At 41.6% G+C, this 16,767-nt stretch overlaps 3 protein-coding genes across 5 annotated transcripts; 1 reads left to right on the top strand and 2 right to left on the bottom strand.

Annotated features, from left to right (window-relative positions):
* The first annotated feature begins 533 nt into the window (after window positions 1-533).
* akip1 (A kinase (PRKA) interacting protein 1) lies at window positions 534-2,393 on the top strand. 3 transcript variants are annotated; one of them, XM_035395416.1, is made up of 5 exons: window positions 534-683; window positions 1,103-1,300; window positions 1,479-1,559; window positions 1,644-1,760; window positions 1,962-2,393. In XM_035395416.1, the coding sequence occupies exons 2-5, from the start codon at window positions 1,127-1,129 to the stop codon at window positions 2,103-2,105; spliced, it is 516 nt and encodes a 171-aa protein (XP_035251307.1). In that variant the 5' UTR covers window positions 534-683; window positions 1,103-1,126; the 3' UTR covers window positions 2,106-2,393. The 3 variants fall into 3 exon arrangements, with proteins under 3 accessions (XP_035251307.1, XP_035251308.1, XP_035251306.1); XM_035395417.1 differs by lacking the exon at window positions 534-683 and having other exon boundaries at window positions 692-1,300; window positions 1,430-1,559; XM_035395415.1 differs by lacking the exon at window positions 534-683 and having other exon boundaries at window positions 699-1,300.
* A 400-nt stretch (window positions 2,394-2,793) lies between these two features.
* Window positions 2,794-7,860, bottom strand: c16h11orf16 (chromosome 16 C11orf16 homolog). The gene is made up of 8 exons (XM_035395413.1): window positions 7,757-7,860; window positions 7,275-7,505; window positions 6,685-7,044; window positions 6,463-6,599; window positions 5,958-6,120; window positions 5,146-5,374; window positions 3,780-4,361; window positions 2,794-3,200 (listed from the first exon to the last, which is right to left on the bottom strand). The coding sequence occupies exons 2-8, from the start codon at window positions 7,473-7,475 to the stop codon at window positions 2,971-2,973; spliced, it is 1,902 nt and encodes a 633-aa protein (XP_035251304.1). The 5' UTR covers window positions 7,476-7,505; window positions 7,757-7,860; the 3' UTR covers window positions 2,794-2,970.
* A 291-nt stretch (window positions 7,861-8,151) lies between these two features.
* LOC118215041 (transmembrane protein 9B-like) lies at window positions 8,152-12,225 on the bottom strand. Its single transcript, XM_035395418.1, has 5 exons — window positions 12,012-12,225; window positions 11,447-11,538; window positions 10,927-11,035; window positions 10,077-10,205; window positions 8,152-9,880 (listed from the first exon to the last, which is right to left on the bottom strand). Exons 1-5 carry the CDS (start codon window positions 12,087-12,089, stop codon window positions 9,731-9,733), a joined length of 558 nt encoding a protein of 185 aa, XP_035251309.1. The 5' UTR covers window positions 12,090-12,225; the 3' UTR covers window positions 8,152-9,730.
* Window positions 12,226-16,767: the final 4,542 nt, after the last annotated feature.

Here is a 16,767-nt window from a genome sequence, read left to right as displayed (position 1 = left end):
AATACTCTACTGAATAGGCTATCCAGTCCTGAAATTATACTTTAGTGGTTCAGGGCAATTGTATGGGGGGAATGAATCCAATAAGATTCTTAATTAATTCTCATTTATTAAACTGCATAAAAATATTTATTTTTCATCGGTTATAGTTCTGGTATGCTGTCGTCATTCGTGAATGTTTTTTTATACATTATGATAGGCCTATATTGGTCGTTTTCTTGAAATGTTATGGTTAAACAGCCAGATCAAATTTGCAGAGAATTCTTCCTTCAAATGCACATAAACAAAATAAATATAATCTACACTATTTTATTTTACAACAAACAAAAAAAGTAGCCATTATGTTCGTTGTTGAACTTCAGTAGAATTAAGTTACCCGACGCGATTTATTTAACAATAACGGGTAGGTGGGCAATATGAGGCTCTGATAGCGGGTGAAATTACTTTAGAAACTGCCGCAAAGGGTTTTTACACTGTTATGTAGTTATACCGCTTGACCTAGAATGAAGGAAATGTTATTTTGAGTGGAATCTACAGAACTACATTACCCAAAGACCATTGCGCAGAATCTTGGTGGCGCTGAAAATGTCATGAGAAGTGTATAAAATTGGCTAACAACAGAACATAGTAACCCTTTAAGAACAGAAGATAGTCTCAGTGATAACTGGTTTTGCGTATTTCGAGTGGTAAGTAATGTAAGACGGCGAGTGTCACACGCAGTCTGTAAATTTTTTGTAACAACCAGGACTTATAGCTAACGGCCGCGTATTCTGAAAAGTTAAGCGCAAGCTAAAGGGTAGAGAGTAACACTTTCGTTTCAGACTGTGATAACATTGTAATTCAATTTAACTTTATTTCAGACACAAGGGTCCATAGCACCTTGTACATTGTAATGTATTGCTGAATGCCTTTATAGCTGCATGTGTCAAACACTAACATGCTAACCTTTCTATAGGTGTTCCTCTGTCCTAATTAGCTTGCTACAGATTGTCGAATAGCTATCTAGAAAGTTGGGACAGCATGAGAGTTTTTGTGATGCGAGCGTAGAATATATAGCAGGAGGTTCAAAATGTGTAGCGAAGTTTGCTTGTTAATTTGTTTCAAGGTACTTGTCTTTTGGCATTGTTCGATGTCGAGTCAAGCCTGGTTAGAATCGTCTCTGAGACGGTCTTCCAGGCTTGGACTGCAAGTGTTGGAACGCGCCCAGAGACGTAGCGTCGACTGGGCGAGTGTGAGTCCGTCATCGCAGCCCACCCCGGTAGAGGATGCCTCGAGAAACCAGCCCGAGCCCTGGGACGCGGAGGTACCTTTAGCATCATTGTCTCCAAGATTCTTCGATGTTTCGAAATGTGGGAACGTGGCTTAACAAGTTAAAAAGACAGAACAACTCCGAGTGCCGTTTATTTTCTTACAATAATTTATCTCATTGCAGTCAAATGAACGCATCTAAAACGCCTCGAATTTGTTTTGTATGGACACAGAAAGCGCGGACGCGTACAACCCTAGATGACGCTTTTGAAACCGTAGTGGAATTTATGGCACAGACTACTCATCAATGCAAGGTATATAATCACAAACATTGTCCACATTTCTCTTATCTATATTGAAATTTAAATGTTAACGTGGTCCATTATTCTGTTCCGCAGAACTTCTATAAGTCCGTTCCAGTGCAGGGGACCTCTGAGTTTGAGGTAAAGCACGTGTGCAGATACCACTCACACCGGCTGCCACGGCCCTTAAAGCATACCACCTCTAGGAGGAATGTAAGGAACCCTTAATGTCATGTCCTTTGTTTTGTGTTTAAGTGAACCTTTTGCCCTGCCACTGGATATTATCCTGTCTGTAAATTAACAAGAAGGCTGGGTGAGGGACATAGTTAGGTGACTTGCCTGAATTCTGTGTTTTGCTGTAGGTTATCTTTCTGCCTGAATTTGGTGCTTTCCTGTATGTTTATGTTCATCCAGGAACAAACGCCGTTGGAGGATTTCCACATTGAAGTTTCTCCAGGAACCTACGCTGTCACCGCTGGGGCAGTAGACTCAAACCAGCAGACCCACCTGGTGCAGGTCGAAGCCGGAGAGAGCGTCAACCTGACATTTCACCTCTAACGTTTCAACCTGTTAGGATTTCACAGATCGTAACAAAACTGTCTAATGTGTGCAATTTTTGTGTTTGCCCAGTACATGCTTCAAGTCTGCCAATTAAGTCGATGTGCTTTCATGTGTATTGCTGCTAATTTTAAATAAGCCATAAATCCTTTTATAATGAAATTTTAAAAAATGTATGTCAGAGGTATATTTCAAGATTGAAGTTTATTTTTTATAATTTCATGTCTATGCTGCAACTAATTAATATATATGAATCAATGTGTCCAATAAAGTATATATTTCAATATTTGTATGGCACCAAACAGTTTCATCAGTTCAAAAAATGTGAATATTCTGAAAGCCAGGTTATACAGAGTGAGTCTGCCTTTGTTTATTGGGCTGATTACAGGTCCATCATTCTTTATCAATTCTCAACTGGCATGCTTGTAATTACTGCTAGTTGCATAATTATCTAAATTGAAGAACCAAACACAAAATTTGAGATTGGTTCTGTAATCTTGAAAATGGCATGCCAGTCTTTTTATTGTAATAATGAAGCCTGATTGATGTACTGTACACATTGAATAAGCCAACACCAACTGTCCTATTCACAGGCTCAGTTGGGTTTAAACAGCCATTATATTGATTTGAAATGGTCGTGTTCATCTTCTGAGCTTTTTCACCTGGAAATGCAACTGGCCACATTTATTTTTCAGTGGGGACAAAAATACTGTATTTAACATCGGATGATCCAGATAACCTGACTCTGATAGAATGAACAAATTGGTAGTGAGTGATTAAATGCCCTTTGAATAAACAAAGCATCTGGAAATTTGATAATCTGTCCACAGTACATAGAGGACTTTGATCTGGCACAGAACCAGCATCATGTGTGAGTAACAGGAATACTTTTACCAGTGACAATGAGCTGGAACTGGACTGCGCCGTTTAATGGCGATCCAGAATCACTATGGTGCAAGACGTCCTTAACGGTCAGCCTTTGTCCTGTGGTGACAGGAAGCAACTGAAATAACGAGCTGTGATTAGTCGGGCTGTCGATCTGGGCTTCAGGTGGCAAAACTTTTGTAGATCTGTTTTTGTTCTTCATCAGTCGTTCTGAAAGCAATTGGGATACAGACAGGAAAGGTTTGTTTTCTCAGCTGTAAGACTGCATTTCATATGACCAAATTATGATGGCCACAATTTTACATTCATCACTGACAGAACAATTAATTTACATTAGAAGCATTTATGAGCATTTCAGCCCAAATCCATTCCCTGCTCCCTTCCCTCACCCTGCAGACTCATGAGAATGAGCACCTCAGGAAAATAACTTTTGTGGGCTGGGGGGCTTACTGGGCCCTGTTGAGACCTGGATAAAAATTAGCTGGTATCCAAAGGGCAAGTATTTCTAATAATTTTAATTATTATAACCCAGATCTGCCTCCAATACCTGCTTAGCAATGCATGTGCTGGTGCACTAGTTTGGTCGAATGTGATAATGGTAGATGCAGCAGCTTGCAAACGTGAGTGTGTCCCCAAACTAAACACTCCATTTAGCCCCAAAAACTTCTCTGTGACTGGCTGAGATCTCAGCATCATCTTGCCCTGAGGGCCAATCAAGAGGGAGCGTGAGTTGGGGTGGGGGTAGGGGGGTAGGGTTGGAGATTTAAAGATGTAAGTTAGCAGTACTACCAGGCTGTCTGTGCTGCGGCTCTGCACAGCTTCTTCCCCAGTACCTCCAGGCAGGCCGGTCCAGGGAGGCAGATTTCGGCTTCTCCAGGAGGCTGAGGTCAGTGTTGACTGCCGCACTGACCGCATCCACGCCGGCAAGCTTCGGCTCTTCATCCACATCCTCGGACAAAGAAGATGATGAGGAAGAGGAGTGAGACCCCGCCCGTCTCAATCCCCTGAGCTCCTTCAACTGGGCATCAACCTTCCTCTCCAGCTCCTCCCTCCTGCTCGTCAGTGTTGTGCCTGTCAGCCCATTGGTTTGAGGGGGCACAGCAGATAGACACCACCACTCTTTGTGAGGGCAGTGGTGGGGCGGGGCCAGTCGTGTTGGCAGGGGCGGATCTAGGCATGGGAGACTTGGACACAGGGCGTAGCGAGGCCACGGCAGGCAGCCGTGTGCGTCACCGTGGTAACAGAGTGGGCGCTGCAGCTCCTGCAGGATCCGCTCGTGCAGAGAGGGGGGGATCCACACAGCCACCTCTCCTGGCACCCTCACCTGGCAGCCGTTCCAAAACAACACATGGAGCCCGCTCTCATTCCTGCCTGGAGAGGGGAAAAGAGGGGGCAAAGTCTGGGGTCAGGCCTCTCTACCTCTCTAATTTGTGAATTGCGACAATCCAGAAGCTGCACAATGCTGTCTTCACTGTGCTGGTGAGTCAAGATGCTTTATGCTACACAAGTAAAATGATCTTCCCACTGAGCTCCAACTCTATTTTTAATCCTACAACCTCTTTAATCACTGCTGCCTGAAGAAGACTATACCTGTGGAGATGCATTTGCTCCACAGTGTGCCAGGCTGGGTTTAAGTAGCTGTAGCTACTGATACTGTTAGCTGCTGTCTGTTTGAAGCACTATTTGTATATTGTACATCATGCCAAATACCACACAACAAACAACATATCTGTTGAACCCCAGGTCTGGGAGAAACCAAGGCCTGAAGATATTTTTAGACTATCCCTGTCAATTACCATGGACCCTGAAATAAATGTTTATCCCCAGAGACATATAAACTAATGGTATAATTTGAAAGTAAACATGTATCATTATGTTTTTGATTTATGACTCACTCTGCATACATGTTTTATTATGACTGATTTCATTAGGTGTCCCTGACCATATTTTGAATATCCTGATGAATCTATATATTCCACGCTATGGATCTGAGGCAAATCATATGATATAATTATTTATATAATGGGAACCAAAGTTAAGTTGAGAGTAGTATTATCAGTTTAAAATAAGAAATTAGTGAATGGCTGTTGTGTATTACTATCTTACTAAAAATAAAGCTTCTACCTTACAAGGCAGAAGTTGGCAGAATCCTCACCCCTGAGGGGGTCCCTGATCTCCACCCCCTGGATTACGCTGCCCGGACCATACCGGGCCAGGCTCGGTTCCCAGGGCGCCAGGACCTTGTCCCCAGGAACCAGGCTGTGTCCGTGGGCTTGTGTATGGGGAACCAAGTCCAATGCGGTGGTCAGCTGCAGGGCCGTCTCACATGAACCCGCCTCCACTGCCGGCCTGTCAAATTCCACCAAGTACACCCCCCTCCTGCCCTGGGGGTCAGAGAGATAAAGGATCTGCATTACAGAGATCATGAACCCAAGTACACACTCATTACTGGAGTTTCCATAGGAAGTGTTTGGCTCCACACACTGTCAATGTATTGTATATGTAGCTTTCTACTTTTGTAATGGTCTTATTAGACCCAAAGCACTTATGTCTGGAAAATATTTTATTCTTGAACACAACTGCGCCTCCAAAACAACAATTTATTTAAAACGTCAGGATTTTGGCCTGGCTTGGATATCTGATAAAAGAACCATCAAACGCATCTGTTATGTAGTGAACCTGCCCTCTCATACACTATATGACCAAAAGTATCTGGACATCCCTTGGTCGGGGGCTGTTTCTCAGAGTTTGGGCTAGGCCCCTTAGTTCTAGTGAAGGCAGCATCTGGTATGAAGCCTTCCCAGAAGAGTGGAGGTTGTTAGAACAGCAAAGGGTAGACCAACTCCATATTAATGCCCATAATTTTGGATGAGATGTTGAATTTCAGGTGTCCACATACTTTTGGCCTTGAAGTGTATCTATAACCCCTTTAGTGCCCCCTTCCCCCACACTTCCTGCCCCACCTACCTGCAGTTCCTCTCTTACTGTCCCCAGGTAGTAAAACCGGTCCAGCTCCCTCCTTGCCAGCACACGGCTGCCTGGGAGAAAGGCAGGGGGGCCACTATAACTCCCCCAGGCCCTGCTGCACACGCTCACAGGACACTCTCCACCTAGGTGGCCCAGAGAGCACCTGCAACATATTAAGAGGTGCAGATTTACCAAAACCTTTTCACTTTATTCACATTCTAAACAGTACGCTTAATAACTGATAACTTCTATTTAACTATGTGTGTTTATAAAGGACTGTTATTTGTATTGTAACGTATTAAAATACCCTTTAATAGCTGAGAATCTGCAAGTTAACCACATGTGCATTGTTTGATAGCAAATCTAAAATACTGGAGTACACAGCCACATCAAGAAAACATATATCTTTGTCCCAAACATTATGAAGCTCACTATATATAAATTACAAATGATGTCATCCAAATGGTGTCAGTTGAATAGAGAATTGCGGAGATAAGGCGTGTACCTGTAAGGGCACAGGAACAGAGGTGCACATAGTGAACAAGATAACGGCCTGCTGAGGACAGCTCCTGCACTGCAGTACTTCCGTTCAGAGCAGGCTGTTGGGCTGCTCCTGCTTTCTGCCAGGTACAGCGGACGTACCTGTAGTCAATACATCACACAGGCTCTGAGATACACGTGTATCTACAACCTCGCAAGTGAATTATTACAACCCCAGCATGCTCACCTTTTCCACGGCTCCTGTGGAGCTGAGAGACAGGATGTGACAGCTCCCCCTGGTGGCCTGAGTGAGACGCTGCAGGAAGGTCTGCATCCTGCTGTCTGGGCAGCAGGTATCAGACAGGTAAAACACATGCACCGGGCGCACCCCCACCATGTCCGGGAGAAACCAGAGCAGCTCCTCTGGGTCGTCCGGGAGGCCGTTGGTCACCAGATGGACCGACTGGCAGGCTGGGTCACTGAATGCAGTGGTCAGAGCGCCTGAGAGGTCCCGGCCAGGAGAGCAGCTCAGGGAGTGGATCCAGCACATCGCCTCGTACACCGTATCAGGGCTACAGGTCACCATATGCTCACTCCACTTAGTCACCTGGAGACCAGAACCACAGGTAGGTACAGACAGGTAATTAATTCCATCAATCAGTCCAATCAATCAATCAAACAACCCCCCACCAGTCTTTACAAAAGTACAAGAATCCAATCTGGGTCAAAAACATGATAGGTACAACAGGTCTTCCATTAGAGAATGCAGCTGTGTTTCTAAACACCAATACGCTCAGTTGCACAGCAACAACTGACACCAACAGTGAATGACATCACCTTGTGTGAGAAACCAAGGATGTTGAAGAGGGAGTCTCGCAGCGAGGCCTTGGTCAGCAGTGTCTGGACTAGCCACTGCTTCACCGACCCAATGGCAGGGTACATGCCCTCTGAAATGTCGACTATGAAGGTGACATTTCTGTCCCATGTCCCCAGAAACAGGGGGAAGATGCCAGGAGTCGAAGGGGAGAGGTCTGGCATTGCCAACTGGATCACTCACTCTGGAATGAACTGGAGTAAAATATGTCTATAAGGCAGTATGTATGGCCTGAGTCTATGATACAATTTAAAAAACAAAGATGGAGACACAGAGAGGCAGATATAGTTTACAATATAGAATAGCCAATGATAGAATAGTCCACTGTAAACAAAATGTGCATCTCTTTACACCTCTTCAGACAGGCCACATATCCAAACATACAAAAAGCCTGACAATAAATGTGAACTATTTCCCTGCAAATGATTAGAAAACTGGCGCCTACCCATGTGAAACCTGGAGTGAGATCCTGTCTCTTTCTGGTCGTGTCCAAGCTCTCATCTGCAATGGGTGCAGTAGGAGCCTTCGCTGAATTGTTTACAGTGGTTGCCATGGTGAGAAAAAGCCAAGGCACATGTTGCCATGGCCTGTTAAGTGTGCTTGTTCCAGCAACAAAAGTGCACAAGGCTAGATTACCATATATTGCAAAAGAAACAGTATAACTGTTACTAACAGTTCTGGATGGTAACACATAGTACTGTAGTCTGTCTCAGAAATGAGAGAATAATGATGAGCTGAACTAAATGTGGTGGGAGATAGAGATTCTATAAAATATTCTTTTTTATTTTAATGTAAAATATAGAAATCTGAGGGTATGACAAAAAATTACATAAACATTTCTAAATCTTCACATTTATACAAGCTTTTATTTGTGCAATTTCTCCCAATTTCTTGCATTTTTCCACCCGTAAGAAAATGCCTTTTCACCACAAATACTTTCAAATAGTAATATAGGCAGTACTCCATGCAATCATACTACCAGCAGCTATTTTCTGCTATTGTTTACTCATGTAAAGGGTATGTAGTATTTTATGCATTTGAAGAATGTAGAATAGTCTACACTGATAGTCATTTTGCATTTTATCACATTTCTGTCTCAGATGAACAACTCAAGAGACAGAAATTATGAACTTTTCATAGAGGCATAGAAGCATAGCTATAGGCTAATATTTCTGAAAATCATTTTAATCCCTGATATATAAAGTAATAAATTCAGAAATTAAAGACAGACATGGAATAATTACATACATAATTCCACCAACATTTTGTAAAGCTGCATCCATCAATGTAGTAACCACTCAGTTAAAACTGGGAGTAGAAATATTTGTTTCTGTTTCTTAGTTTCTTATTTTAGGCACAGAACACAAAAGCAGAGCAATCTAAGGGCTGACAATGCAGAGGAGTTGACAAATGTGATTTTTAAACACTCAACATTTCATTGTAACTTACAGTTCAAAATTGTTTATTCATAAAATGCAGTGTATGAATGATTTGTATGAATGGTAAACATAATAATAATTTCTTTCTCATGTAATAAAAAAGTGCTGATTTATAACAAAGGTGCACTACTCCAGTCCCAGATGGCTGGTGTATTAGTCGGTTTTTGCTCCAACCAATTATTCTTGCTTAGTTTTCTAAATGGCTGCATACATCAATGCTGGTTTACTTCTAAATCAGAACACAGCAAAAGATACATGGCTTGACTTCATCAAAAACTGTCAGATAAAATAAAGGGCTGGGCTTCATTCAATAGTACACACATAAATCCCAAAATTGATAGCCCTTCATTGTGCACCACAGGTTAGAATTTTAAAATGGCTTCTACAATCACAGCAGCTTGGTGAAAAAACAGTCCTCCCTTACATTCAAACAGCCTGTACTTCACTCGGGCATGATAATGTTTAAACCAGTTTTATAGCGAAGTTGGCAGTTTTTCCATTTAAATCATATGCTGTAAAAGTGCGGTGGACTGAACGCTCTCAGAAACATCAGAACAGAATGTAAACAGGAATTATGAGGATGATCCTCAGGATTGTAGGCCGATTAGCACCAGTGTAAACGTAATTTTGATCCAAAAATAAGGTGCAGGAACTCAAGTCCACCAGGGCTAATTCTGTTGTTCAACAAACCAAGAGAAAGACTTTACACTAGGGATCTCAAACTGCAGTGATGGAGGGCCACAGTGCCTGCAGGTGTAACTCCAGTCATGTAGGACTGTAACTCGAACAGTGTCTGCAGCCCTCCAGGACATGAGTCTGAGATTGAATACTATCCTTCTAGTATATGATCTATATGTAGCAGTTATAGCCCAGTTACCACAGCGGTGATGTGGTCAGGCACAGGTCGTAAAAGGGAAATGTCTGTTACAGCGATTCCTCTCCATGGTTGAGTCTGGTTCCATCAGGATGGCGGCCTGGGTTCAGCTGAGCACCACGTGCCGGTCAAACACAGACCTGCGCTGCTCCAGCACCTGCATCCTCCAGCGCTGCTGAGCGTTTTCTACCTTGTTCAGCACGGTGGACCTCGACCGTGACGGCACCGGGTGGGTGTCTGCGATGGACTGCTGGTCCTGCAGGACAAAAACAAAGACACGCTGGGTTACATAGCGCAGATGTGGAATGCCAGTTCATAGTGCAGGTCTGTGAAATGCTGGGTTACAGTGTAGGCCATGGCTGTGGAATGCTGGGTTACAGTGTAGGGCATGGCTGTGGAATGCTGGGTTACATGCACAGATGTGACCCCGGCCCAGGAGAGCGTATCCTTACATCATATTCGCTCTGGATGAGCTGGGAGTGCCTGAACAGTCGTCTCTTCAGCGCGGGCTCCAGCAGGGTCAGATACACCATGTAGAGCAGCAGCAGGCCCAGAATCGACAGGTAGATGATGATGGTTGCCTGGTGCAGAAGAACCCCCCCCCCCACTCCGGTCACTCGGCAATTTGTAAGAACTTACACAGAAGGCATCAAACTCTCATTCTTACTACATAATAACTGTAGCTTATCCTCCATTTGATGGCCTTATAACTTTGAGCAGAACAGAAATTAAGAAAACACAATCTGCTCTTAGTTAGCATTACTGCTGTGTGCTTTTCCTAAGAGCTGTCCAAAATCTGCGCTACTGAGGAAAAGAGCCAGTGAAGCACCTCCCCTTCATGGAACAGCAGAAGGGCGGGCCTGACTGGCATTTCAAATGTGTCACAAGGCTGAACCAAAATCAAGTGTCACACTTCCTCTCCCCGCATCTGCCAATTCCAGCGTTTCAGAGCAACACGTACAAAAATGTGATTAGAACTGAATTAGACAAGCAGGACAGCATACCAAAAGACCTTAAACAACATGAATATGAGATGCATGTTTAGCATTCATGTGAATGCTTTCAAGTAAAACTCACACAACAGCTAAGAGAATCTTTAAATTCCACCTCTCAGAGAAAAATGTTGATGAGTCGAATAATGGTTATTAACAGTTTAAAAAATTATAAGTAGATTTTGAGCTGCCAGGGGAAGCTGCAGCAATGAGATGGCCTACAAATATGACCAGGAATTCCAACCCGGGAGACAACATAAAAATAAGTGATAAAATATGCTGCCCACCCCTCCCAAATGAGCATTCTCACCATTATGATTTCTGAACTTCTCTCCTCATATTTGCATTCACAGCGCAGACAGTATGCTTCCACGTCCTTCCCGTCCACTGGCATGGGCACCACCACATGCAGACAGTTACTGCAGAAACATGCAGCGTGATTCAGGGCTGCAAAAACACTCATAATGTGTGGCAGCTCTAACAGCATTCAGTGCATTAGCCTGCTACTAACAGAAGCCCAAGTGACTCAAACTGCAATGCATAGGGAGTGCCATTCAGATTCCTTACATGAATTTAAAATATAGTCATGAAACACACACACACACACACACACACAAATCTATGCTAAATCACATATTTACACATTTCAGTTGACAGAATTATGTTGTTCTTTAGGACCCAAAATAAGATATATATCATAAGAGAGTCATGAGAATGGAGGCACATAGTTTTTTTTATGGTTATGATGAATATGTGAGCTGCTCAGCCATTCTCACTTTCATAGTTTAGTTTTCTATGCCTGACTTGGAATAAAAGGTTTTACTACATACCAATCTTTCAGCGAAACATTCTGATTGTAGATCTGTCCAGGCACATTTTTGTAGGGTGGGCAAATACACTTGCATCTTATATCATCCGAATTCTGGAAAGAAGAACAAATATTTTTTAGACATTATCAGTATGGCAGCAGCAGTATTATCACAATTAAGGGGAGAGTGAAACTAAAGTTGGTAAACTAGCCAAAGTTGGCTAGTTTAGAAAAGTTCTAACAAAGTTCCAAAGTTCTAACAAACTGTCAGACCTACCACAGAGCACAACCAAGTCAGTTAAAATGATCATAGTCAAAAGACAATACATATTAAAATAGTTCTGAAATGTGTAAAAATTGCAGTGGCTAACGTTAATTTATCAACTCCAACAAGTCATTAAGATGCATTAAACTGCAGCTACGAAAACTGTTTGTTAATAACTGACAAGTTAGCTAACCGACAAGAATTCTTAATGGCTAGTACAAGGAGTACCTAGCAGTCTGCAGCTAGTTTTGTTTTGTAGTTGTTATTCCCAACATGAAGGCATGCAAAAGCGTACAATAAATTGACATTTGTGATTCTTTACCTTGGCGTCGGTTGTCTGTTTTGACAGTAACAACAGGAAACAAAAGAAAGAAAACAACTGCTCTAGAAATCTGGCCATATTTTCGGTTTTGTTCTAGCAGAATATCGTAAAATGTGTGGTATTTCCCGATTATATGATAGCTAGCTACGTCACAATGCAACCTCAGAAAAGATAGAAGCATTTTCAAAGATACTTCCTTAAAAAGGAAGATATGACACTCAAAATTACCAAGAGGGGGCGCTCGAAGAGCAGTAAGAGCAAAACGAATAAGAGTCAATGTAGGGATTTCCCAAAATCACAAATCGTTTGAATTTTAAGGCACCCTGGGAAGTATTTTTTAATTTTCATAAGAAGTCTGTCTGTTTATTTTGTCTCTAGTATCTTTGATATTTTCCATTTGACCATTAAAAAAAACTTCCTGTTCCCTCCTGAAACACGTGCCCCGCACATAATCTTCCCCGAGGAAACAATGTCAATCCACAGTCGAAAAAATGCATTACATTAAAATTTTTGATTATGAAACAAATGCGAAAAAAAACAATGATAATTACGTTTTATAATAATAATTATTATTATTGAAAATTTGGGTATACCCGTGAAACTATTTAGCTTTTGAGATTCATTTCATTTTCATTTGGGAAGGGGCAGATTTTTCAAGGTATAACTTCATGTTTATATCATATTAGACAGGGCAAATATTGTGTTAATCGGCAGTATATGTTTTACAAAAGTATACACATTACAAAGACAATAAAATAAGATGGGAAAACAATGACCAAACTCCACAGTGGACTAAATGCTGTCTCTTTTAGTAGACTGCATTCCTTTCTGTTGGTATCACTAATAAACCAGTACCAGAGGATCTGTGGGCTCAATTGTGAACACACTTCAAAAGCATATCAGATGTATTCAGGTGCTAGGCCAAGTAATGGTTTTAGTTTTAGATCAGTCTACCGTACACCAACAAACATTTGTTGTTTTATCTAAAAACTGTTTTATCACGATGCCATGTTTATTTCTGCTTCTTAGGACTGTAGGTAGGTACTCATAACCCAGAGTTTTGTTCTTTGCTTCATTAGATGCCGATACTTACATACTCCTTTATGTATATATTATACAACAATAAACCATAAAAAGACTAAAATAATAATGATTATCATGCCTTCATTTTCACAGCATGCACATTAGTCATTAAAATCAGGAAATGTTCTATGGAGATTTTACAGTTAATTGAATTACAATTTATTTCACAAATTGAACTAAAATGAAATTGACCCCAATTCTGCCACATGCTAAATGAACTGCTGCTGTTTAATCAGTTATTATATTTTAAAATATTTAATATTTCTTTTTTTTCTCCTTATGGATGAAAAAGCTTGAGGTCTAATGAGCTGTGATCAGTGTTTGAAGGCAGCCCTCTGGCTGTGTGGGCCTGGCTCATGAAAAACTGCCACTAATTGTTGCACACCAGGTGCCGCACTGCAAGGGGGAAGTCACAGAACGTTGCTCCACAGGTGCATTCAAGGGTTCTAATTACACAACTATAGAGCTGACTCCAGGCACCCAACCATAGGATTAAATACATTGATACAGTGCAGTCTATAAGTATTTTGGACAGTGACACCATTTTTGTTTTGGCTGTGTACTCCATCACACTTGAAACCATGCATATGAAAATAAAGTTCAGACGGTCAGCTTTAATTTTAGTTATTCAACCACTGCCAGTTACTTACATATGGCATGTTCTGTGAAATCCTATTTTCTAATTCAATTTTTATCCCCCCCCATTAAAATGGCAAAGTATATACAGTTTGAAAGCATTCATTTTGTTCAGCTTGCACATAATTCATAATTCATTCATACTACTGAGGCAAGTAATTACGATCAGGGAAGCAGTGAATGAGCTCCGGCTGTTAAACCAGCAACCAGATACAGGGGCTGCCATGGACACCGCATGTTCTCAGCACTGGTATTGATAACGGCATCTGCCACAGTGAAGGGTGAGAGACCTCTAACCTATGTAGTGCAAGAGCTAGTACACTGAAGCAGTGCCAGATTCTCACTCATTAAACACCTCTGCAAGCTGAACTTCTGCAGGCCTGCGCTTGAGCTTCCAATGATGAATCTGTTGCCTCGAATTGCCTTCAGGAAACCATGATATCAAAGGGTTTTTATAGAACATTGGTTCAGCAGACAACATTATTGAGTATTACAAGACAATGCCGTAGGATATCGCACCTGTGAAATGAGATTCAGCAGGAAGCCAAACAGGCATAATGGGGACCATCATTGTTATGACAGTGCATATGGGTTTTTGACTCAGAAATTTACTGACAGGAGACCATTATGCCACAAATTATCAAATGTCTTAAATAAATCATGCTCTAGTTTGGGTACCTGGACCAACATACTTTATTTTCTATCTAAATATTGTGTAAAAGGTATGCCTTTGTAAAATTAATCTTATTTTTTAGCCTGTTTCTTCTATAGTTAACATATAAGTTAACAAATCCCTGCTACAGTTCAACAAACACCTTCCATCCTTTCAGCCCAGATCATACGGATACTAATCCTAAAACCAACATGAGACATATTAGTCCACCTGCTCCTCCTCTCTATCCTCACCGCATTGGGGCTCTCAGGCACTGTGTGTAGAGTTCTGCATGTCTGGATGGTCCTTTAGGTTTACTTGGGATGGTGCCTTGTCTGTACCCCATGGCCTTCCTTCAGGTGTCGCCTAAGGCTGTGTTCTCTGCCCCTTCCTCATTTCCATTTACATAAAATCTCTTAGTTATGTCATGCCCTCCTGTGCGGTCTTATGCCATCTCTCTATGGATGATTCTCAGCTTCTCTGATATCAGATACTCAGGTTTCATGTCACATACTAAAAAAACTAAACCTGCATAAGACTGAGGTGCTCTTCATTCATCCCAAGCCCACCCACTGCAAAATCTCTGCTGTAATCTAGATGCCACAGGTGCATATTGCATATTGGTGCAGAGCAGTTTTACTGCAAGAGGCCTATGGGTTAATCCTACAATGGCATGCAAAAGTCAACCTTTCGTGCAATCTCATCACAAAAGTCAATATCTGAAGTATGCAACACAACGCTTAAATAAGCCAGAGATTTTTGGAATAAACAGCTGCAGACTGGTGAAACAAAAATAGAACTCTTTGGCCACAACCACCAAAGATACAAGTGGAGAAAAACAGGGGAAGCACCTAAAGAGAAGGCCTTGCCAGCCATTAAGCAGGGGATTGGATCTAGCATATATTGGGTTTTTACGGCAGCCAGTGGCACAGGAAATATTGTGCAGATAGACGGAAGAATAGATTCATTAAAATATATATTTTTTTATACCCCAGAAGCTAATGCCAAAGAGTCAGTGAAGAAATTGAAGCTGAGAAGAGTTTTGGAATGGCATTCACAGTCCCCATATTTGAATATTATTGAACATCTGTGTAGAGATCTCAAACATGTAGTGCATGCAAGAAGACCTAATATATTTCTGAACTAGAATGATTCTGCCAGGAAGAGTTGAAAAATTCCTAAAACAAGAATAGAAAGACTGTTAGCTGGTGACAAGAAACATTCTATGATTTTTGCCAAAGTTGTTACAGACTAGGCTATTGACTGACAGGGTGCCCATACATTTTCCGCATTTACCATTTTATCTGTTAAATACTGTTGCTGGTCTGAGACTCGATTGCCAGGTTTGGAGTAAATTCTCATAACTCAGATGGATGTGCTTATGTTCTCTTAAATTGTAAATCAGTCTGATAATGAAACCGATACACCTTCACTTATCTATGCATAGTGAATTTATTCACACTGCTGTATAGGGTAAGGACAGAAGGGGACACACCTGGCCAACAGGACAATCTAGACAGAACTCCAGCTCAGTTTACCCGACAGTCTGTAATATATACTTGTCATTAATGATTCAGAAATGTCTTTAAACGCCTCCGGTGAATAATGTCCTTCCTGTGTTCCTGCTGTCCTGTAATGTCAACAAGCTTTACAAATGCAGCAATAGCCTATCAGCCCATCTGGTATGAACAGGGTGTTAAAGCAGGGCCCAGCACACACCCCTCTGTCCTGCAAACACCCCTGTCCAGTAAATGTTCTTCCATAATGCAAAACATAAAAAATGTACATGAAATGGTTCATAGTAATAGGCCATGTTGTATTCATTTGCTGGTCCAATGTTGCACAGAACATATATGCCAGCGCCACATACTGAAATGCAAAGTCCACATCTGCATTTTGCCAAAAGACCAGGGCCTGATACTTGCATAGCTCTGGTACAGTAGGACTGGATTTATGGTGTTCAAAATCCCATATGCCCTGAAGAGTGGCTTCACAGTCATGTAGTCCCCATCATTAACATAAGCAACCACATGGAGACTCATAGGACAGGGGACAATAGGATCAAAAGAAGCACAATTTTTCATATTAAGAAAAATCTGGATGAATATATGCATTTATCTACAGTATACAAGGAGTGAGATTTAAGAAGGTCACTGGATAGATTTTTGTAAAAAGACTACTACTATAAAAATACTTATTTTGCACTTCTATAAAAAGAACTTGATAATGGCCTTGAGTGTGGTTTTGGTGCCCTTTTTTTTCTTGTTTGGCTTTCAAAACAGCCACTAAAATCTGAGAAAAGTTAACTGTGTTCATGAAATACATCATGTACATATGATTTTCAATGGTCTTCCTCACTAGTTACACTAAAAATGACCACACAGC

This window comes from Anguilla anguilla, chromosome 16, assembly GCF_013347855.1.
Source record: "Anguilla anguilla isolate fAngAng1 chromosome 16, fAngAng1.pri, whole genome shotgun sequence".
NCBI lineage: Eukaryota > Metazoa > Chordata > Actinopteri > Anguilliformes > Anguillidae > Anguilla > Anguilla anguilla.
This window is presented reverse-complemented; position numbering and strand designations above follow the sequence as displayed.